Source organism: Oxyura jamaicensis, chromosome 27 (genome assembly GCF_011077185.1).
Source record: "Oxyura jamaicensis isolate SHBP4307 breed ruddy duck chromosome 27, BPBGC_Ojam_1.0, whole genome shotgun sequence".
In the NCBI taxonomy this organism is placed as follows: domain Eukaryota; kingdom Metazoa; phylum Chordata; class Aves; order Anseriformes; family Anatidae; genus Oxyura; species Oxyura jamaicensis.
This window is the reverse complement of record NC_048919.1, coordinates 3,528,014-3,551,926: the sequence shown is the minus strand read 5'-3', so window position 1 is coordinate 3,551,926 and position 23,913 is coordinate 3,528,014. Positions and strand designations below refer to the sequence as shown.

The following is a 23,913-nucleotide window of genomic DNA, read 5'->3' as shown; positions in this document are numbered from 1 at the left end:
TGCTGCTTCAGTTCTAGACTGAGAACTGAATAAACTATCAGTCTGCCCAAAGTTTAATTTGGGGCATTTTTAATTTTTAATTAATACCGTTAATTTTTAATGGTATTGTTTCCAGAATAATCTGAAAGAACTAAACATGTCAGCCTTATTGGTTTAACGATTCTTAAGATATTATGGATTTAACACTTCATTCTCATCCATTCTTTCACTTTTCCTCCTTCTTCGTGTGCTACATTGAAAATAAGAGTACAAGTATAAGAGAGGGACAATATTTATCTGCTGTTAGTGGCACAAATCCCATCTTAATTAGGCTCAGCTTAAGTAGATGGAGTTTAGAGATTTTGGGTTACATTCATGAAAGGCCACAGGTACCAAAGTTGAAACTTAGGTCTTTAAAAATTCCTGCCTCGGTCACTGCCAGGTCTGGATACTTTCAGGCTTTTGAAGATGAAATGGGTGCTGTGTTTCAAGTGTTCACCCAGGGTAGAAGAGTACAGTTTCAATTCCCTTGAAGATAAATCTTCAACGTGCCAGGGAAATGCACCGTTCAGCAAACTGTCTACTTGCACTGTACAAATCTGGCACTTGTTAGCCTATCCAAACAGTAATAAGCTCATTATGAATCTCTGTTTACCACTACAGGTAGCAGCGTTACTGCTACACGCGGTGGTGAGGCTGCGTTCCAAAACAGCAAGATTACTGTGCAAAGAGTACCTCAGGGTGTGTTTGAGGTTAATTAGCAGAAAACCCATACTGCTTGCCTGTAGGTACCATCTTCAGTCATGGGCCAACCTGATGCTCTTTTGTTCAAGCATACAATATTGGGCATGCCCATCACGGCAGCACCTCCCTCTGCTTCCCTCTTCTGTTCCCCCTTCCCAGGCTGCACATGGACGTGCAACCATACATGTTCCCCATACATGGGGATCCACCCTGACCTTCAGCTCTAACAGATGCTCTTCATAATGCCAGGTAGAAAGTAGAATCCCGTGTCTTCCCGGACAAACTCCTGTTGCTTAGTGCCAGGACAGATGGAATTTTTAGACAAAATACAAGACTAGCAGTGACATGCAGAGTTGTGTCTTGGGATAATACAGTCTGGGGGAAAGGAGGCTGAGAGGTGACCTTGTTGCTCTCAGCAGCTTCCTGAGGGGAAACAGAGGGGAAGACGCTGACTTGGGCTCCCTGTGAACCAACAGTAATATGCATGGGGACAGCACAAACCTCCACCAGGGAAGGCTCAGGGTGGACATTAGGGAACATTTCTTTATTTTGAGTGTTGTCAAACACTGGAATAGGCTGTCTAGAGAGTTGGTTGGTGCCCCATGCTTGTCAATGTTTGAGAGATGTTTGGACAATGCCCTCATTCATATACTTGAACTTTTGGGTAGCCCTGAGGTGCTCAGGCAGTTGGACTTAATGGTCATTGTAGGTCACTGCCAAATGAACTATTCTGTTCTATTTTCCAAAGGATGTGTACTGGGGCTTGAATACACATTGCTAACATGCTGGCCTTTCTAAACAGGAGGGCTTGTGTTTCTATTGAAAGAACAAACTGGCTGCTCCCTTGATGCCTGGCCACCAAACATCCCCCAACCATGATTTATCCTCAAGTATTTTCATGTGTGCTCCAATTCCACATCCACCCCCTCTCCCCCGTGAAGAAACAATCCAGAAAGCCACTGCCGGGTTCCCCCAAGTCTCCCAACGCCACAGCTGCCACATCTACCACATGTGGTAGGGGCTGGCTGGGGGACGAGGTGGCATCTCGGTGCCATCGCTCCCTGAGGGTGCTTTGGGAAAAGGCGACTCTGGAGCCTGTGGGACACCGGGCAGGGGAGCAGCTCCCACCGGGAGATCCCGGGGAGATCCCCCCCCCCGGGAATGCCGCCACTTCACAGCCACCCCGGACCCCACCGTTGTCGCCCGCCCAGCCCCGGGCAGCTCGGGGGAGGGAAGGAGGGCGGGAGGCGGCGCGTAACCGGCTCTAGGGGCGCATGAGCGAGGCTCGCAGCGGGCTGCAGGGAGGCGGGCACCGGGGAACCGCTCCGCCGGGGCGGGCAGGCAGCCAGCACCGCTCCGGGCCCGGGCTCGGGCCCGCAGCCGCAGGTAACGGTCGCCCGGCGGCAGCACCGCTCCCGGAGCGCCGCTCGGTGCCCGCTGAGGGGAGCGGGGCGGCGCCATTTTGGGGCCGGGCTCTGACGCGGCCTCCGCTGCGCGGAGCCGCCGGGGTTCCTCGGGCGAGCTCCGCCTGAGGGAGAGGGCTCGCAGCGAGCCCGCCGGAGCGCTGCGGGAAGTGGAGACGGGGTCCCAGAGCCCCTCGCAGAGCTCGGCTTCGTGGCCGGGGAAGCGGCTCCGGAGCCGCACCGCCGCAAACCCCCCGTGGGTGTGCGGGAGCGAGGCTTCGCTCCGTGCCTGGGAGCCCCGGGGAGCGGTGCCGGGGCAGCCGGCCCGGCTGTCTGCCCTCGGGTTATCGCAGAGCCGCTGTGGAAGAACCCCTGAGAGGGCTCCCCACTTAGCTCAGCCGTCGGAGCATTCCCTCCGCTAGTGCTGAGGCGGGCAAAGCAGCAGCTGAAAGGCTGGTTCAGTCAGCCCCTGACCCTTGGTGGGCACAAAGGCAAGGTGAAGAGAAAATCCACGTTGTAGCCATCAGCTGCGAGCTTCTCAGTGTGCAGGTGCCTTTCATGGCCTCATCATCACTAGGGTGACTTCTGGGAAGATGTTAAAATGTCACCACTTTCGGAAATGGGCTCTTTCACTGCTGTGATATATCTGGGTTATGGAAGCGTTATGAAGGCTTTGACCAATATATCTGGGTTACAGATGATTTATGTAGGCTGTGAACTGCAGTAGGTCTATTTTCTAAGGTAATGGGGGCATGACGAAGTATATTACATCTCTGTTTAATCCCTGACCCCATGTACAGCATCCATGTGTTCAGCCCTTTCCACATATCAACAGGCCTCTTCCTGGGCAAGGGAGGTGGCTCAAAGGAGGAACAGCTGGGCAAGGACACACATAAAAAATGAATTGTGGTGTAGAGTAGATAGTTTTAGATGAACAGGATGTGTGAGCAGATTCATGCTGTACGGCTGAAATGGTAGATAAATGATTTTGAGCGCCCCTTGCAAAATGTCACGTGCCCGTGGCTGAATTTAGTACCTTGAAGCCAGCACTGGGTATTGACAGGGGGATGCCAGCGATGAATTATTGAACGTGAAATACTTCTCATTCTTCTGAATGTTCAGTCCAAGCAATTGAGACAAATGTGGAATTTACAGAGCATGGGAAAAGAAAGCCTCTATGGGAAGCCACCATTTTGACTGCCGTGCCTAACTCATCCAAGTCTAGTGCTCTTGAGTTTGCTGTCAGGTTTTTGATATCTTAAAACATATATTTTCCATGTTGCCGGGTAGGATGCTGTTTGGCTAAGAGTCTGGAAAATAACTTGCTTTACTTTGGTTGTGGTGCTAAGGAAGTTAGACTGCAGGAAGCACACATTCGCACAGAGTGGGCAATTAAAGTCCCCTCGAAAAGCAGAGAATATTTCAAATATGTGTCAAATTAAATGGAGTAGTAAATGAACCAGAGGGATTGAATGAATTGTGTATACATTTCTTCTGGCATGAAGTGGCAAGTAGAGGATGGAATTTGCGTATTTCTTCAAAACAATATGTAACTGAAATAGTCTTGAAAGTTAATTAAATAAATGTTCAGCCTGTGTTACACACTGGGGTATGATCCATAAATCAGAATGAAATTTCAGCTGGTTGTGAGCTCACCAGTTAGAGAACGCACATAAAAGCACAATAAACGTCCTTTATTGCGTTCAGTAAAGAGTGAAGTATCCCTCTTTCTTTTTGTGTGTTTGCTGTTATGGCTGTTTGTTTTTCTGCAAGCATGAGTTTGATTAATTTTATGAGCACGAACAAGATTTTAAATGCCAGGGAGGACACAAAATGTTCTATCTTGGACTATTGATTATAAGTGTAGATTCAATTTTGCAGTTTGAAATGAAATATTTCTGCAGTCATTTGCTCTCAAGAGAAATCTGCAATAAAAGCATCTAATGGAATTTTTTGTGCAAAGGAGTCAGCCTTATTTGTTGCAGCATCCTCAGTACCCATGACCAAGGCTGATGGAGTGACACTCCCGCTGGCTTTAATGAGTTGCATCTAATCATAGCACAGTCTGCACTGGAATGCCAGAACATCTACTCATGATGGCATCTTCCTGCGTGCTCTGTCTATTCCTGGGCATATGGTGCTTATCGGTGCTTTTAGACATCCGTTCTGTACTGTGCTTTTTCTTTTCTTTTTCAGAGAATTACTTAGGCCTTCTAAAACTTGAGAATAGAATAGGGAAGCATCTGTTCTCTTCAGCATCAACTCTACCCAAGATATTATATCCAAGTTATTATATAACACAGTATCTTACATTCTTGCATGTATGAAGAAGTATGTAGAAGATATCTTCTGCGTATGTAGAAGAATAACTGAAGGACGCTGCCTGATTCAGGTTAAACCAAATGCTTAAAAGTTGTACTAGGAATTTACTATTTTTACATGATTTTCATTTTTCTCACGTGCTCAAGCTTAGATTTTATCTTTGCTCATTTCAGGACTGCCTCTGAATTGCAGTCCAGAAAGAAGAAACAACCGTGCTGATTTAAGGTGAACGTTTGTGTCTAAGACTAAGAACAAAGCCATGCCAGTGCTTTCGGAAGACTCAGGTAATTAATCTGCATGCTTTCAACAGACTGGTGACTGAAAACTCGGCGTCTGTTTTTCACGCAGGAAATGAATTCATGTTGCAGTTAAATTAGCGTTAAGACGGTTCGACTAGATTTCATGGGAGTTACATGAAAGAATATACAAAGGCAGTGGAGTATAAAAGGTGGAATTGAATAGAGCTATTAAGATTTCAGGAAATACCTGGTTTCATAAGAATTCTTGAGTCCCTGAATGAGTGTATGCTACTAAACCAGGCTCCTATGGACAAACTCGGACCTCTCTATAACTCAGGCTTCTATGCATACTTGTTAAATATCAGCCCTTACATCTCTGCTGCTTGCTGTGCCTGTTATTTTATTTTTTAAAATCAGCCATGCTCCACCAGGAAAAAAACTAATGTTTGTCTGCCTCTGTACGCTGCAAAATTGGGATATTGATGGTTTAAGCACTTCTTAGAAAACTAGCCACCAGCTTTGCTTTCAGCGCCTTTTCTCCTCTGGTCAGACCTGACTTCCTAAAAGGTGCCTCAGAGGTAGAAATGGCAGGGGAACATCTGTAAACAAAGTTCCTTGGGAAGCAGAGCTGGTGGCAGTGCAACAAAGGTGGCTTGAGAGTCTGGTGTGACACTGTAATAAATCAAAGTTTGTTAGAGGGCTAGCTGTTACAGGAACAAAAGGAAATTACTGAAAGGGGAAAACTTCAAGAGTAATAGCTTTAAAAAGTATATTGTTGTAGTATTTTTGCCTTTGTATATGTTGTATCTCAAGCTGTATTCACTGCTTAAGAAGGAAGCATTAAAATAAGTGGAGGATAAGCACAAGTCAGTGCAAACTTAATAACCAAGATGGTACCCAAGTAAATGTAGTTGACATGTAAGTCTGTAATAGAAGGTCCTGTGACATGCCCTCTACACAAGTTCTATTCTGTCTTGAATTTAAACTTAGGTTTACATGAAACTTTGGCTCTTTTGACATCTCAGCTAAGACCTGATTCAAATCATAAAGAGGAGATGGGATTCCTTAAGGACGTCTTCAGTGAAAAGAGTCTCAGCTACCTGATGAAGGTAAAAGCTTATCAATTTACCTTTTCCTTACAGGTTTATTCTCTGTTCCCATGATTTATCAACCATTTGCTTTGGCAAAGCTAACTTCTTATGGCATAGAACTCTTCTGACCAAAGCACGTATTTATTTGAGCACAAACATGAAGAACATTCAATGAAAATCGAGAAACTTTGTTCAAACAAAACCATTTCTGCCTGGTATTGGGTGGTCATGTTGAATTGTGTAATTGGAATCAGACTGGAAGTGCCATTCTTAAGGTTTATTTGATAGATTGAGAGCACTTTATAGGTGACTTGATGTGACTGGGCACTGCACGTGCGTTTTGGCAATTGCTAAAAAGCAGTGTGAAATGCCTTCATTTTCCGCTTATGCTGCCAAAGTCCTAACAGGTCTTTTGGTTGTCTGTGAAACTAAGATTAGCAAAAAGAAAACTCAAAAAACTCCTAGACAAAAAAACGACCTCAAGAGAGAATATTTTTCTGATGCTTGTCTCAGAAAAGTTATACGTAAAATATTCCACGTAATATTTAGGAAGTTTTGTATCTCTCTGTGGTAATATACTCGAGTGATCTTTTTTAGATTCATGAAAAACTCCGTCATTATGAAAGACAGAGTCCAACACCTGTTTTACATAGTGCAGCGGGATTAGTTGAAGATGTGAGTAAAAATTCTTGTCTTCCTTTCCCCCCCCTTTCTTCTCTAAGCCTACTCTTCTAACAAATGAAAGCAATTGTGCTCTGTGTGTATGTATTTCTCTTCCCAGATTCTCTTGGAAGTCTATTAGAAAGTTTTACTAATAATTGATCAGAGAAACAGAACTTCAAAAATATCAGGTCATCATATGTCCAGTGAAGACAGATGCAGACAGGTAGCGCAGAGGGTTGTTGTTAATGGTCTTCCTAAGGGAGAGGCAGGAAGAAGCATTCAGTTCTTGACGTTAGAGTATCCCACGTAGGAGCTCAGTTATAAGAACGTTAACCCATTACAATCCAGGTTACATTGCTGTTCACAGAGCAACCCCGTGTCTTAGATTTGTTTGTAATGTGCCACATTTCTGAAAAAAAAAAAAAGAAAATTATGCTACCTTTTGACAGCTTTTTTACTAGTAGTTTGTGACTATTTCCTTCCACAGTATAGCAAAGGGCAAATTCCACCCTTTACAAAGCCAGGAGACACCACTGCCCCATCTGACCCTGCAGCATATCTCCACTCCCCCCAGAAGCTTTGACACTGCTGCCTGTCAAAACTGTACAAAATAATAATCTAAATTATCAGAAGACAGAAGTGTTACACAGGACTGCAGGACTTCCCTATCTAGAATTCTTCACAGGGAAAGGAAATCTCTCCTGCTTCCCCTGCTTCTACCTTCCTCCTCCCTGCCCCTTCTCTATCCTCCTAACCAAGCAGCCTAGTGAAAAAAGGCTTTCATTGTTTCTCTCTTTTTTGTTTGTTTGTAAGGATTCGGACTCCAGGGTGCATTTTGGTATCCAGGCTTTGTAGGGGTACAGGGAAACTTCTGTTCTGTGATGCATGCAGATAATGCCGCCTGGTTATAGAAACAGTGTTAAACTCCTTTATCACAGCGTAAACATAAGCGTGTTGTTTCACATACCACTTGTGAATTCTGTGTCGAGTGTCTAGAATTATGGACACCTTTTATTTTCAAGTTGCTCATTTTTATTTTAAAGGTAATAGAAGAATTGCAGACTGCACCAGTGAATAATGAAGAAAAAGAGCTTCTTCAGCTGTTGTCAACACCACACCTCAGGGTAAAAAAATACACTGGAGACCTTAGTCGAATTCCTTTGCATAACTCCCAGCAGTATTCTGTACAGGAAAATTACATTGGAGAGTCTGTAAGAGAAATCAAAAGCCTCCTGCAAACTGTAGTTCTGTTCCACTGTGATTTCCTGCAACAGGCTTTAGAATGCGAAGGGGATTGAGAAGACATGGTATTAATGCCTGGACTTACTTTATATATCGACATATACCACCATATAATTGACGTGGTGGATAAGACAATCACTGTAAGAGAGTCTCTGACTTCCCTCTTTTTCTGAAGTGTACAGACACAATGAGACAAGTGCAAAAGTGTGTAGACTAAATGAAAACAGTAACTGACAGATATGATTGAAAAGCAAGGGTCGGTCTGTGAGTGAGTTCCTGTCTTTGAAAGTCCAGGAGAAGGGAAATGAAACACTCTGTATTCTTCCATCATGTATGTTAGTGCTTTGACAGTAGATTAGCTTCTTATTTCTTATTATTAATGTAAAAAGAGCAGAGTTTAACACTAAATGCAGGCCTTTTCAGTATTGTAGCCAGAAGACCAATAAGAAATCACTTATTTATGCAACAGGAATAGTGTGTAGGATTTTCCCGAAGATAGCTTTTTGGGGTGTGTTTTTTTTTTGTATATTTTTTTGTTTTTCAGTTTGCTGTAATGTCTGAAACATGAGAACTGGAAAGCTGTGATACTCCATTACATTGCTGTTTCTTTCTTTAAACAGGCAATGCTTGTAGTACATGACACTGTAGCACAAAAGAACTTTGACCCAGTCCTTCCACCTCTTCCCGATAACTTTGATGATGATTTTGATGAAGAATCAGTGAAAATTGTTCGGCTAGTGAAAAATAAAGAACCCTTGGTATGTTTAAGATAATCCATGTCTAGTCATACAATTCTGTAGTGCAAAAGAGTTATTGTAAGTACAGAGGAGGTAGGTGAAAGAGTCTGGAAAAAAATAGTGTTCTGAAGCTAGTAAAATAGCACGAGAAGAAAACTTTGGTAAACACACCTTCACAGATTTGCATGAGATACTTTATAGATATGTGTTCATACCTTAACTTTGCAGGGAATACCTTAACTTTGCAGGGAATATGACCTCTGAGGAAGCAGTATATGTTGAAGTAATTATGCTTATTATACATATTAATTATTTTATTCTTGTAGCTAACGTAAAATGAATACCTTCATTTACATGAATGTCAGTGATGTATGGGAGGAGTATGTTTGATAGCTATATGTAAACAGTATATTGATATAATATTAATTTATACAAATGGAAGTGGAAGAATTGATTTCCTAAGAAAAAATAATTGGACTGGGGAAGAGATCTGCTAAAGTGCTTTTTGAAACTGTACATGACAGTAGGTAGTAGAAGAAAGCAGGGACTTGATTCCTGATTAAAGTTTTCTATTGCCAGCAGAGCTTGGAGGGAAAACAAACGAACGAAAAAAAAACCACCCTAATACTTGGTTTTCCTTGCTTTTATGCTTAAAAGGGCTGGCTCTATTGTATAAAGATTCAGAAGACACATAGAGAAAGCTCATTGCAAGGTACTGCTTTGCACACTTGAGTGACTGATCATGACTATAATGTGTAGGTGTGTGGTAAACACTGAGCATAGTGGTCAGAAAAAGAGGGTGCACACATCTTCCTGCAATCATTTGAGATGAGCACTAGCAAAAATTGAATAGTGGTGAAGATTGTCAAGGAGGAAGACAAAATCTATAATGGAAATGAATTCCAATTTAGAAGACGTACTAGCTTACACGTTATTTTGTTGCTTAGTGTATCCTAAGGAAACTTCTTATGATGGTTTCTTTTTTTGGGGGGGTTATGTTTTATTTCAGGGAGCTACCATCAGAAGAGATGAGCATACAGGGGCTGTGATTGTAGCAAGGATCATGAGAGGTGGTGCAGCTGATCGCAGTGGTAAATGGGGGAGTGGAAAGGGGGATTTAAAATAGCATTTATAAACTGTTGTAAAAATCCTAGAATTATGCACATACACATGCACTACCTAGAGCAGTAACTTCTAGCTAAATCTGTTGGTGTTTATTTAAATATATGTAGACTATTTTGTTAAAAAGATACAACTTGCCTAACTCTCCATAGGCAACTGTTAGAGGTCAAGTCTGAACTACTAAGTGGGCTCTCTGTGTAGTCAGTGGAGAGAGATGGACGTTGCTGGAGGATGAATCATCCCAACAAGCCTTGGAATGGGTTTCCACTGCTGGAATTGCCTTTCTTTCCCATTGACTGTAAGGGGAGCCTACGTGGTAAGCTCACTTGACAACTGAATTTCAGGTGTTTAATTGCAGGAGAGGCTTCCCTGCATAGGCTTCAGCATGCTTTCAGAGTCTACAGGGTTAATTCATGCAAAGTTTGACCTTTTGTTTTCTAGAAGGTGCTCATCCAGACTTTATTAAATTAAACTGAATTGGCCTTATTGTGATTCATAGAATCCAAGCCTCATGCACTTCTTTAATATACAGGTAATACAATCCCTAAATTAATGAATTACTATGATGAAAAAATATTAGCTAATTATAGCTTTTTTCTTGGCTGTTACCATTTCTCATATTAGCATAATCTGATAAATGTAATGTGAAATGACTAGAGCGTGTGCTTAGCATTTCCGTATTTCATCAGTAATCTATTATTTTAATTAGATACACTTATGTCTAAAAGAGCCACTAGGAAAAATGCCAACAGAGATGGGAGAGGCAGGTTTAAGCCTTAGAAGAAAGGGAGGAAAAGAGATTTTTTTTACTTTTAATCTTACATCTTGGTATGCTTGGTGTTTTCAACGTATCATGAGTTGTTTTCTGTTTGCTTTACTGACAAAGTCTTACAAGTCACTAAGTAGTAGTTATGCTGCATACAAATGCAATATTTCTTACTTACCTGGGTAATCAAACCTAAAACTCCTAAGGGCCTTTTCATGGCTTGTGTGTTTTTGTTTTGTTGTTTTGTTTTAAAAAAAAGTCCAACAGTCTTTCAGGGACCATGTGGTGTTGATTTGTGAGTTGACAGCCGTGTTATTCCTGCCTTTATAGTCAGCAGCTTGTCTCCTAACCTTACAGGATGTGATCATTCTTAGGAAACTGTTCCAGTTTTGCATTCTTAATGCTGATCCAAATATAAAGACAGTGATTTTTCCAAAGTATCTTGCCACATGTGCTCTGACTCCACGTTGGTCTCATATGTGACTCTGGTGTGTCAAAAAAAAAAAGCCATTGGATGAAGAGCACATTGCCAACAGAAGCACTTAGTAGGAAATACACTAAGCTGAGGGGGGGAAGAAAGGGAGTTATGTGCTATTAACATAGGTCAGACATCAGAGGAGTGGTGCTTTCTGGTCTGTAGACTTACTTTAATTTACTTGTCTTTTCAGGTCTTGTCCATGTTGGAGATGAACTGAGAGAAGTCAATGGTATTGCTGTGCTTCACAAACGACCAGAAGAAATAAGTCAGATTTTGGTCTGCACTGATTTTTGTTTCAAGATCTTTTCTATTGGGTGATCTAGTAAATACAATAGATGATGAGATATAACCATGAGTTTAAGATGTATGTATAGAGCTAAAAGATGGAATCCCCCTGCTTGTCTTTGCAATAAGAGTTGTTCTTCTCACCGTGGATTATTTAGTCCTCTTCTTTTGACTTCAGAAACTTCCATGGAACTGAATCGGTACCAAGTAAGATACAAATATAAAGTTACATGTTGCTTTGTCAAGAAAGTCCTCTTCATGCTTTGTTTATGACAAGCAAATTGCAAATTAAAAGTGTGTTCCTAATACAGAAGCAGTTTATTCATAATATGGTATGTTGGGAACCAGAAGGAAGTCAGCTGTGTGTCCGTTACAGCTGTCAGTCTGTTCCGTATTACCAGATTTCTTGAGGCATTGCCAAATTTGTGCTTCAAGCTTCTCTAACCCACAAATATTGATAGTTCTTTCTAAGCCTCCACATCTGTGGTCAGCCTGTTGTTTTGCAGAAAGTGTCATAGCTCTTACTCGTCTCTGACTCCCCTCTTGTGGCTTGGTTGCCTCTTGTCTTGGTGTCAAGTGGGGTTAGTGACGCAGTAAGAAGAAAAGCAGCTCTAAGAGACAGAAGTATCTGGCATCGGTTCTATCACCTGATTTTAATTTTGATCAAAATTATACTGGGTAAGGAGAATGACCCATTTTAAATTAGGAGGGGGAAATCAAAGCCATCCTTTGCAATAACGTATAAAGTTTATTTGTGGGGACCCTGGGATGGTATTCATCTGTCATGTTTTAAATGCCTGCAATGTAATTGTTTCCTTTTCATGGTTTATTTTTGAGGAAGAACCACAAGTGTTTACCCGAGCTGATTGTTATAGCTTTTTAATCTGTACAGAGCAACAAGCTTCTCTGGGACACAGTTCATCTCATACAAAGGAATGTATCTAACAATAGATTAGATTGTAAATTTCCAAGCACCTAGAAGCACTTTCAGATTTACTGTAGCAAATAAATGAAATTTGTTAGCAAAGATGTTTAGAATGAATGTAGATGTCTATATTTGCAGCCTAACCAGTTAGCAAGAAGAGCTGCTGTCTGGGAAAACAACAATAAAATGGAGCACGTCAAAAATGTTTAGGCTGCAAAAACTTAAGTTAGTGTTAAACTTAAAGCCGCAGAAGTATTTCATGATGTGTGAAATGTAATCCAGAAATTAATTTGGTTGCTAAAAAGAAATAAGGGAATTCTAATGCACGTCTTACTATGTTCTAGCTAAGGAGTTACTGTCGGTGTGTGTTTCCAATAGGGAAGATGCTGTTTTGGAAGATTCATGGAACATCATGATAGTCTCTATAATGAAGTTCAATAGCGGGTTAGAGTCCTGAGAAGAATAGAAAGGCATTTACTCCTAAATTGAAAATTGAATGGTTTGCATTGTGTCCTTATTGTGCTTTCAAAGTTTTTTTTTTTTTTAAATAAAAATTCTCTTTTTTTCAGGCTCAGTCTCAGGGATCAATAACATTAAAAATAATTCCAGCCGTCAAAGAAGAAGATCGTCTAAAAGACAGCAAGGTACGCAACTTGATAAAATACTGAAGCACAGTTTTCATACTTGTATTTACAGGGATGCCAGTATTTTCTAAGATTCCTGCTGATTCAGTGAGGGGCAGCACAGAATTAGACCCATAATCTAACTAAAAAGATAGTAGGGCACTTTCTTGACGTAAAAGATAGTGCCATCTTATTCAGTATAATTACTTAGATGACTTCTGTCTTCTTTATCTTGGCACATGCTCATTCATAGCATTTCTGAAATCTACCCTCTTCGTTTGGTTCATGTAATTAAAGCCAGTGTTCATGCCAGTCTCCTCTTACCATGTCCACTCTTATCTGTCCATTATCTCTGGGCATTTTGCCACTCACTTGAGTTAAAACAGATCTACCCATGAGCAGAGCTGCATTCATCATCTGACCACGTTAGGCCATGGCAAACTTCAGCACACCTCTCTGAGTGCTTCATTTGGTCTCCTTGATCAGCAATGACATACTGCTCAACTCGTCCCTTCCAGGATTCCTCTGTCAACCTCTGTTGCTGCTTCCCTGCTCTCAGTTGATGATTTTTTCCTTGAAGTGCCCCAAATTATTTTTAAAAGTGGTTCTGCTTTGATGTGTTAAGTAGTGGCAAGATGCAACTCAAAAGATGAATAGTAGATTTTGATGCGTTAAGGGAACGTTCTAAAGACAGCCTTTATAATAAGGCTACTTTGCCTTGAATCCCTCTTTATACTGTTTTCTCTCTCCCCTTAATTTTTCCTGTTTGTTGCATTTTGTACTTACGTAGACTGTGAAATGTGCTTACTTGGGACTTTGTCTCTTGAGTCTGATGTTCCATGGTGCCAATACATAATGACTGGGTAGATGTTTGAAAGTTAGTTTATTTTTCTGCATAGGCGAGTAAGTCAAAATACAGGTGCAGCTTGCTAGGATTCAGTATTTTTGAGTAGCACAAGGCATAAAGGGGAGAGTGAGAGTACAGTTTTCTAGTTAAGGATGTGTTAGGAGAGTGCCTTCTAACAGTAGTTTGAAATTCCAAATAGGACAAGAAGAAAGGATATGTTACTTTCTTTTGAAGGTGTTTATGAGGGCCCTTTTCTGCTATAATCCCAAAGAAGACAGAGCCATTCCCTGCCAAGAGGCTGGTCTGCCGTTTAAGAGACGACACATCCTAGAAGTTGTAAGCCAAGATGATCCTACATGGTGGCAAGCAAAGCGTGTTGGAGACACCAACCTCAGAGCAGGCTTGATCCCCTCAAAGCAGTTCCAAGAAAGGTTTGTCAGTGAACATTACAAGCTGTTTTTTTTTTGCCTTATTTTTCTTTAACTAACCATATGGTGTCACACATTTTTATGTTGCTTTTGTTCACAGGAAATGAAGGGCAGGATCATTCTAGGGTGAATAGCAGATGCTTAGAGGAGAGCGCTAGAAGGCTCCATCTTCTCCAATTATATAATAAACTTCCTAGCTTTTTTGGGATAGTTTGTGACTGGCTTATGCTTTGTAGCATGAGGACAGAAGCACTTGCTAAACAAACATGTTAGAAATGAAATGTGGAATATCAGTCTCTTGAGCCTCTTGCCTAATAGAGACATTGTATTTTGCAAACTTGTACTTCCATAGTAGGAGGAAATACTGATCTATTCTAACAATTCTGAATTTATGCATTAAATAGTTTTTGTTTGTTTTTATTAAAAAAAAATATTGCATCAGGTATTTCATCTGGCTCCTAGGAGTGTCTTTAGCTTAGACCCAGATATCATCTGCAGCTAGAAGCTTTCTGTTTTCACAGCAGGAGACGTGTAACTTCTAAAGCAATAATATACCCAATGTCTTGTATTTACAGTAGTAGGGGATTTACAGATCTAAGAAGGAATCTGATTTTGGCCTCTGGTCTTATTATGTGATTCTTACTCCAAATTGCTGGTTGTATCTTCTCTGGACTGTACATGTTGAATCAGAGACTTTTTTTTTTCCAAGGAGAAGTGCCATTTTGTTCTGTATTTTCAGTGCTATATGTATAATATATAAACACTTCATAATTCTGAACTTAAATGGCTAAATTGTACTTATTTTCTGTTTAGACGACTGACTTACAGAAGAACTATAGGCACTCAGCAGAATCCCAAAATTGTGAAGAAGCCATTATGTAAGTCTGTTCTGTTCCTTAAGTGATGTCTTAGCTGATGCTGACTTTGCAGGAATTTTTTCTGATTTCAGTAACGGTGCTTTTGAATATGTTTTGTGTAATCTGTCACTGACTGATTTGCATGGATATAAGCTGCCACATGGGAGGATTTAGATTTGAGCTTTGTTCAGTGCTGCTGGTGCCTGGTGTTTTAAAAAATGGTCATGGCTGACTGTCTCTTTCTGCTCTAGAACATGAGTCTGTAAATGTTTTTTTAGGTGCTGTAAAATTTGTTAGCGTTCACATCTTTCCACAGTTTGAAACTTGAAAGCTGCAAAAATAACCCAGTGCACACTTCTTCAAATTCATACATTAGTACATGAAATGACTGAGCTCATATGAAAATAAACTGGGGCTTTAAGGAGGATAAAAACCATTTGAGCTGTCAATACCATCAGCGTTTCAGGCTACAGGAAGAGTTCAGCTTTACTGGTCCGTTTCTTAGCGTTACAGAGATGGTCTTATGCTTTAAAAGGATTCTTGTTTACAGCTCTGAAGCCTCTGTCAGTGAATTATTCACACAAAACCTGCCACTTGTGATGAAATTGATAGTGATGAAAGGCAGGAAGCATTCTGTATTGTCCCAGAATACAATGTTACCGTTGCTCTTAAGGTACTTCAGCCCAGCTATTACTGCTGTGTGGGAGAGCCATGTGATTGTGTGAAGCCCAACTTCGTGCTAGGAGTGCCACCCTCATGTAGACTAGGAATCTGGAAAGCGTCCCTCTTCAATGACAGGAGCCAGCTTCTGACCCATGATGCTGGTATATCTCATGAAGAAATACTCTTATGCTATGATGCTGAGTGAAGATGCTCAACCTAATTATAACATAGTATTACTCATTCAATTGAAGCTTTTCAGTATTAGTTTCCATTACATTCAGTGTTAGGAGGCATGTAATGAGGATTGTTACTTAGGCAGACATTTTTGAGACGATTAAGCAGATAAATGCTTTTAATACTAAATTATTTTTTTACTGCTAAATTTTAGCATAAAGGTCTTTGATCAATGGTAAGGATATATTACTGCATGGCGTTTTTTTTTTGAGATACAAAAGCCTGATAAACAAATCAGACCAGAAGAACCTTCTTACCATTCCCTCTAAATCTACACAATTATTTGTCAGTCTCCTAATCATATCAACTCTATCTTTCATGCTAACTGCAGATGATCAATCTTCTGATAAAGGTGGGTACTCTCCTAACACATTTTCTCTCTGAATGTAAACAAGCAATTCACTTTCTAAAATGTTTGTTAAGCCCCCAAGCAAAGGGAGTAGTAGATATAGCTTGTTCCTACAGCGGCTTCTTCCTTACATATTACTTAAACTAATTTAATTTGGATTGCTTTAGGTAATCCAGAGCTGGCTGTCCTCATTTGGGAATGATGAGCACTCAGTATTGATCGTAGGATTTCCGTATAGTGTTTTGCAGCTAATTATCATGCTTTCATTTTTCATAATTTAAGGGCCTTGGAGGTAGTAGGGTTGGGAGGCATTATTATTATATTTAACCTAAACATGCATATTATTATGATGATTTTTTTGTGTTGGCATGTGTATGTTAAAAAGCATGGTATCTTTGCCATTTTAGTAAAGAATAACTCAACAATGATAATTTAACTTAATCAAAATGAAGACATTTAGAGAAGTTATTGTGGTCATCTCTCATCACCCTTCTTCAAATCCAAATATCTTTGAAAAAGTCAGAAGAGGCAATGTAATCGTATCCATTTATAAATCCGTTCATTAAAGTAGAGCTGTGTTTGCGGAGTCTTCTTGTTCTACTTAATCTGAAAAATACACTTTTTAACAGCAGCATTGAGCAAACATAATAAAAGCTGAAGGGTATAAATTCTGGAGACCATAAAAACCGAGACATACAATAGTATTGTGCAGTATTGACATAGATGTTGTTGTTGTTTTTAATAGAAAATACTAGGTAAGGCAAATACTTTTGTGTGTTTGTGTTTGTGTCATTCATATTTGTGTTAGAAAACAGTGTATGCATATAATGCCGGATATAAATTTTTTCCTTTCCTCACCAACCAGCCAGATGCATACAGAAGGCACTGTTTAAGATATTTCCTTCCTCTTCTTTCTCCCTCCTCTTCCCTGTGCCCTCCCCACCTTCTTTCGTTGCAGAGGACTGTGACTGTGAGGGATATTTCAATGGACATTACATAGGTGAGAAACCAAAATTCCCTTCCTCTTCCCTGTAAGAAAAAACCCCAAACAATTAAAAAGAAAAATTAGGTAATTCCACATACATAAACATTTCATAAACTAGATTATTTTTGTGTGAAGGTGCTTGGTTTTCTACCTGATAAACAGATTTGTCATGGATTAGACTAGCATACATGCAGTGTTTTGATCTTTAAAAAAACCTGTGAGACTAACTCGTATTCAAAGACAATAGCTACTAACTGAACAAGCTTGTAAGTTTAGATAAATGAAGACATGGTTTTAATGTTTATGTTTTTTTCCTCTACAGCTGGCTTACGCAGGAGCTTTAGATTAAGTCGTAAAGAGAAGGAGAACAATCTGAATGACACAAAGCAAGCAGATCAGGCAGATGCAGCAGAGTTCCTAACGTACGAAGAAGTCACAAAATATCAGCAGCAGCCTGGTGATCAACGGAGGCTGGTTGTTTTGATTGGTAAGATACAGAATTGGTTCAAATTTTTAATATACCTCCTCCTTCCCATTTTTACACCCACTCCAAGAGATTTTAATTTTTTATATATTTTTTAAGATACCTATTTTTGGTCAGTATTTGTTATTGTCTCTTAAGTGACAATCCTTTAAAACACCAAACAAACAAACAACACCTCACCAAATCCTTCAAGAAATAATGACACAGGACTGTTTGTAATTTGTCTGATTCACGTTCAGTGTTGGGGTCTGCTTCTCATTCAAACATGCAAACGCTGTCAGAACAATGATGAAAAGGTGGATGTTAAAGAGAATTATCTATCAAAATTTTGCATGTAATTCTAATGCAGTGTACTTAACAGCTTTTTGCTTATCCAGTTTCCTGAAGAAAATCAAGCGTATCACATAACGCCGACTGCTAGTATTACAGATTTTCTGATTTAAAGCTTGACAAATGTTTGTCCAAAAGCTGTCAAGGATTCAATTTGTTCCTGATAATATTCTTCAAAGTAAAATGTGGCAGGTTGTGAGGTCTCTCATGGACAAGTTTCTTCAAGAACACTCCTGTATTAGATTGTGTAAAACAGAATTTATTCTTCTTACAGCATTTAATTCCCCACAAAAATCTGTAAGTCATTTCTATTTTATTAGGTTGCTTGGGGGCCAGATTAAACGAGCTCAAGCAGAAGGTTGTGTCAGAGAACCCACAGGAGTATGGCGTTGCAGTTCCACGTGGGTAAAATTTACTGACATTTGTGTGTTGCCACTTTTTCCCATAAATTCTGTTTAATAGTGTAGCACTAGTTGCATTGATGTATGGTAATTTGTATTTCAATTGTTGATTATATGCATATTTCATAAACAGTTAAAACTATTTTCTCATTGTAATAAACCACGCTTGCCTTTAACAGCTGAGTAGATGACTATATAACTCGATGCATATGCAGTCTGGAATTCTGTCAACTCAGTTGTTTTCTTAACTGTGTTTTTCCAAATGAATAGATTGCATTTTTCTCAAGGCACATTTAAAAATAAAAAAAAAGAGAGAGAGAACTTGAATACAGAAACTAAAAATAAGATGGTAAGCTGCAAAAAAGGAACTTAAGTGGAAAAGCTAATATCTTAAGATTCAGCCAAAACAATGCAGTATTCAGTATATTTGTTTAAAATAGGATGATTTTTCTTCAAAATATTATAAACTACATTTAAAGAGAATAAAAGAGAGCAATTAATATGTGCAGGGGAAAAAAAGTCTAAACTTTTACAAGGTTTTGAATTGTTGATTACTGTATCTAGTCTGTTCATACAAGCCAGTTGCAGTGATAGAGGAACAAGATGCTTTTGAATTAAAAAAATGACATTGAGGACATTGTTGATAAAGGACTATTAGGCAGGTGTTCAGTCAGCTAGCAGTAGAACTTACGTGAGTAATTTTTACTTGAATCTAAACGTGCACACAGAAAAGACCAGACATTACTTCCATGCCAGGTATAGATTTCTAGAACGATCACCAAAGCTTCTCCTACATTAATAACAAATATTAAATGAAACAACGTCAAATCAAGGGATGTTCATCATTGTGTAAGTTTCACAGTGTGGGTATGGTGCTGACAGTAAAAGAAGCATTCTGAGCCTGCTGCTGACAGATCAAGCTGCTCTTCTCCTGCATTAGCAGGGAATCAAATGAGCTGTAGCAGGAAGGCTTAAAGGAAGCAATTCATTGGGAAGAACGTCAGGGAAAGGTAGAGATTAAATAATAAAGGTAAAGCAAAAGTGGTCTACCTATAAGGATTTTCTACTAAATGTATCATTCTTGGTCTACAAACTAATAATATTACAGTTTTGGTCTTGATATAAATTCAAGGAATGTAAATGGGTAGGAAAATCTGACTTGTCTCCTGTGTTTCGCTTCCTCTCTCTTCTAGATACAACCAGGTCAAAGAAAAGTCATGAGAAGGAGGGGGTAGAATACAATTTTGTCTCTAAGCAATCATTTGAGACAGATGTGCAGCAAAACAAGTGAGTTAATTTTTAAATACTGACATAATTAGCAACATTTTAAAACAAGTTCAATTACATTTCATTAATATGAATACCAAAATCAGGTGTAAAATTGGAGAAGCTGTTTGAGAAGGGTTCCACTTGCCAGTAAAGGTTTTTACTTGGTTTGGACTCTTAGTATGAACCCAGAAATCTAGTAAGAGATGATTTAGAAACAACAAAGGAGTGGTAGGAAGACCAAAAGTTAGAATTTAAGCCTGCGTATCATAAGTAATATGATTGGTCAGAACTGAATCTAGTGAAAGATAATTAGTTGGTCCTACTTTATCCTCTGTTTAATGTGAAAGATAATATTGAGGAATTTTATTTGTAATTCCACTTTAAAGTGAGTTGTAGACTAAATCTGTGCATGTAAAGGACTTTCTGGAAGATGAATTATGTTTCCTAGAAATGCAGATTTTGGCTAGTATCCCAGAAGAATCTAAGTCCATTTCCTTGCTGGCCTTGCTGTATTTAATGTGAGAAACAACTTTGTTCTGTTGGCTTGAACATCGGTCAACTGAATTAATGCAGCTTCTTCCCCTGCTGTCAGTAGTGCTGATTCACTATTAGAGACATGTGAAGAAGACACTTGCTACTAAGCAACCAAAAGGAAAAGAATAATTGGAAACAGAAATGCTTTTTTTCCTGACTTCCCTCCTCCCCTGTATTTGACTACTGTGACTTTGGGAAACAACTGTCAAATGATGAAAGTTAAATATTCTTTCTGGACTGTATTTATAAAAAATAATAATTAACTTTTCAGATTTGTGGAACATGGAGAATACAAAGAAAATCTGTATGGCACAAGTCTTGAGGCAATCCGGTCTGTGATGGCCAAAAAGAAGGTTTGTTTGGTGGATGTGGTACCTGAAGTAAGTTCTGCAGTTTATTTTAAGGAAAGCAACTATTCCTTACTAGGCTGCCAGCCTAAGTAACAAATGTTGTTCACTGTTTATGGCTACTTGCTCTGCAGAGAGCAATGATGATCTTGGAGCATGTGTTTCTAACAAGTGGCCTGGCTGCTAGCTGAGCAGAATAGGGCTCTTCAGAAAGCAATGAACTGCGTACAGTTACTAGATGCCTAGATGATACAGCTCACTGTGGGGTTTTATCTTGCTGTAGGAGAAGTGCACATTTCTGTCCTAGCCTGCTGAAGTCCCAGTCCTTGTTTACAGCATGGATCTTTTTTTTTTCCATTCTTGTTCCTTCTTACTACTGAAACACTGCTAGAGCTGTAACCAGTATACATACTAAGTAAGGTACAGCATGCTAATCTTTCTTTGGAATTTTGATGCAGATCCTGCAACAAGTCAGGAAAAGACTTCTAATATTACCTCAGCTAAATTACAGGTTTAAAATAATGTGTTTGTTACAAACAGTAACTTGTCTGTCAAACCAATCTTTTGTCCTTTTCTCAGTGTTTATGGCTATGTCTTTGTTTTGGGAATTGCAGAGCAAAGCGAGGGGTGTGTGCAGTTAGACCATGCTCCAGGGAGCGCACACATGCTTGTACAGGGCACTGACATTAATTTTTTTCTTGAAGAACAAGAGGTTATAGTGGTCAGACGTATACTGCACAGGGCTTAATGTCACTGTGTGTACAAGTGAAATTGTTGAACCCAACCTGAGCAGATCATTGGCATTGTATGCAGCAATAAATACAAGATGGATTGACAAAAAATATCCGTTCACAGGCAGTGAAACACTTGAGGACTGCTGAATTTAAGCCTTATGTTATCTTCGTGAAGCCTCTCATTCCAGAAAAGAAAAAAAATGTCCTAAAATCTCCAGTGTCAGAAGAAATCTCAACGCCCTTCGTAAGTATTCTAACTTTACCTTTCAAACATGAAAGAGGTATTTGGGCTAGTATTTCTATTGTATGGAAGAGCACCTCTTCCATGAGAGTTAGGCAAGTGGGTCCTGTGGACATCCAGCCTGTCAGATGGAACTTTAAAATGAGGTTTTGGACTCCCCTAAAACTTGACTATATAAGTAATGAGAGCACATAAATTAATGAGAGCACATCTCACATGTGGAGCTGTGTACATCGCTAAAGGGTGCAGCACAGGAAGATGATACTGAATTCAGATACATTTTTTCAACTTTAGAAGAGTACAATTTACAGATGTTAGATTAGGCAGCACTTCTAATTTTGTAAAATGTTGTGTTAGTGTCTTACTTCCCTCTTGTAACACGTTTCTTCCCCTTCCCTAACGTCTTGAATTGTTGAAACAGCCTGCCAAATTCCAGCTGTGGCATATGTCTCCTTAATCTCAGTTGTAAGATTTTGCATACCCTTTCCTAACGGTAGCAGCTCATTTCATTTCTTTCAAAGTAATGATTTAGTGTGCTAGTATACTTAAAATGCTGATAATACAAAATTTTCAGTAAGCTTCTTCAATTTATTATCTTTTTGTGTTGATCAACAGGATGAAGAACAACAGGAAATTATTAATTCAGCAGCATTCATTGAAGAGCACTATGGCCATTTGATTGACACTATACTGGTGAAAGAAGATGTCCAGAGTGCATGTAATCAGCTTAAAACTGTGTTAGAGAAGCTAAACAAGGATTCCTTTTGGGTGCCAGTCAACTGGGTTAGGTCATAGCTTGCTATCATCTGTTTAAAGGAAAAAATGTATAAAAAGTATCTTGTAAATACATGGATTAGAGAAGGGAAATATGTCAAATTTGGTTCAAAATTGCCATTCGATCTAGAAAGTAATACATAAAGACTGTGGAAAAAAATGAAAGTCAGAAACTGACACTGCCCCCTTGAAGTGGAATCCTGAGTAGCAGCAGTCATTTAAAAGTGCGTACTCAGCCTAAACAGATGAGTAAAATGGACTGGAGTAACTTTTAGACTGTAAATACTGCATTTTGTAAGGTAAAAATTCACGGAGGGTCCCATGCTTCCAGAGCATTTAAGCAGTGCCAGGACATTAACCAACTGGAAGTTTCAGTCTTTGGTCATGCTTTGTGTGGCAAGGTACATCTGAACAAGGTACTTTTTCCAGGAACAAATCTGCCTACAGAACAAGCTACTTCAGGTAGGTGGGAGGAATATTCTTTGGAGAGTGCTTATACCCTGTCAGTTACTGAAAAGTTCAGCTGGCTTCCTTGCATTTAAGATCAGTGGTTGCAAAACCTTTCCAATCAGGCAAAAAAACCTAGATCAGCTATGTAAATTGTATATGTGTTAGCAGCTGAGAAATGGGGTGGTTTTGTTGTTGTGGGTTGTTTTGTTTGGTTGTTTTTTTTAAACCCAGCCTACACTTCCCAGTAGTTCTGGCTGTCTTGCAGAGTTAGTAATTAGTATGCTCGTCCATGGCTTATGCCCACTTGTCCCAGTCTCTTCCTAATGACACAGGACAAATGTTAAGCAACGTGTAAACATACTTGCGTGACTGATTGATCTCATAAACCAGAGACATTTCTTTAGTCTACATTAAAATTGCATAACGATGTAAAATAGGACTTTAAGAAGCTTATTTTCTACAAGGTATCTTTGCAAATGCCACTTACTTGGGTACCACATGGACAGCAACATAGCAGCTCTGAAAATGCTGCTCAAAGGAGGAGGCTGAAGTACCAAGCAAGTGAGCTACAGCACTGAATAATTATTCTTCCAGCACTTATGAATACCTTTGAAATCAGGTAAAGGCTTCCAGAGCATGTAGTTGTCAACATCAAGTCCTAAGAGGAAATCTTAACTGTTAGAGGGCTTTGCGGGTATTTTAGGAGATATGAATATGAAACCTGTATAGTTTTTTTTAGGTGGGCAAGACTAAGAAAACACAGCAAGATTATTCTGGAAGTGCCTATACCTTTTAATTTGATGAATTTGTGGGTATTGTACAGGTGTGTGTTAGCTGAAACTTGTTCCTGTTTTCTATTGCCTATTGAGTTCTGATCTTTCCTATGTACTATGCCCTGTAACAACACCTCCTGGTGCACCAGTCTTATTCTTTTAATCTTAACAGTATGATGTTATTCTTGTTCCAGTGCATTCAGCAAAACTAACAACATTGCTTATTAAAAACACATTTCTTACATATCAGTGTCGCTGAATCTACATTAACTGCAGCCCAGAAAGTTGTGCATCCATCCCCAAACCTGTGTGCCCTGGCAACTTCTTTGTATCATCCTGCAAGGATAGTGCTTTTCACAGTCTGGTAGATCTGTTCTGGCTTGTCAGAGTAGATATGCTGCCAGACCTGTGGCCTCTCGCCAAATGCACAAGGATTCCTTCACACACTGGTGGCCCGTCAGCTCTGCCAGTAAGTTGCTATAATCTTGGCCCAGCAAAGCCACCAAAGATAATGTGACGTATTAGAGGCGCACTGGCAAATTTAGTGACAGATGTACCTTCATCCTGTGAAAAACTGAGTGTAATATTTTAAAA

General features: G+C 39.6%; 1 protein-coding gene across 2 annotated transcripts; it reads left to right on the top strand.

Moving 5' to 3' along the window:
- The first annotated feature begins 1,954 nt into the window (after nucleotides 1-1,954).
- On the top strand, nucleotides 1,955-23,563 carry MPP3 (membrane palmitoylated protein 3). 2 transcript variants are annotated; one of them, XM_035347543.1, is made up of 19 exons: nucleotides 1,955-2,109; nucleotides 4,622-4,732; nucleotides 5,678-5,796; nucleotides 6,376-6,453; nucleotides 7,485-7,565; nucleotides 8,304-8,441; nucleotides 9,430-9,511; nucleotides 10,977-11,062; nucleotides 12,566-12,640; nucleotides 13,701-13,897; nucleotides 14,708-14,772; nucleotides 15,980-16,000; nucleotides 16,956-16,997; nucleotides 17,305-17,469; nucleotides 18,117-18,197; nucleotides 19,391-19,484; nucleotides 20,272-20,380; nucleotides 21,203-21,325; nucleotides 21,938-23,563. In XM_035347543.1, exons 2-19 carry the CDS (start codon nucleotides 4,708-4,710, stop codon nucleotides 22,115-22,117), a joined length of 1,761 nt encoding a protein of 586 aa, XP_035203434.1. In that variant the 5' UTR covers nucleotides 1,955-2,109; nucleotides 4,622-4,707; the 3' UTR covers nucleotides 22,118-23,563. The 2 variants fall into 2 exon arrangements, with proteins under 2 accessions (XP_035203434.1, XP_035203433.1); XM_035347542.1 differs by having other exon boundaries at nucleotides 21,935-23,563.
- Nucleotides 23,564-23,913: the final 350 nt, after the last annotated feature.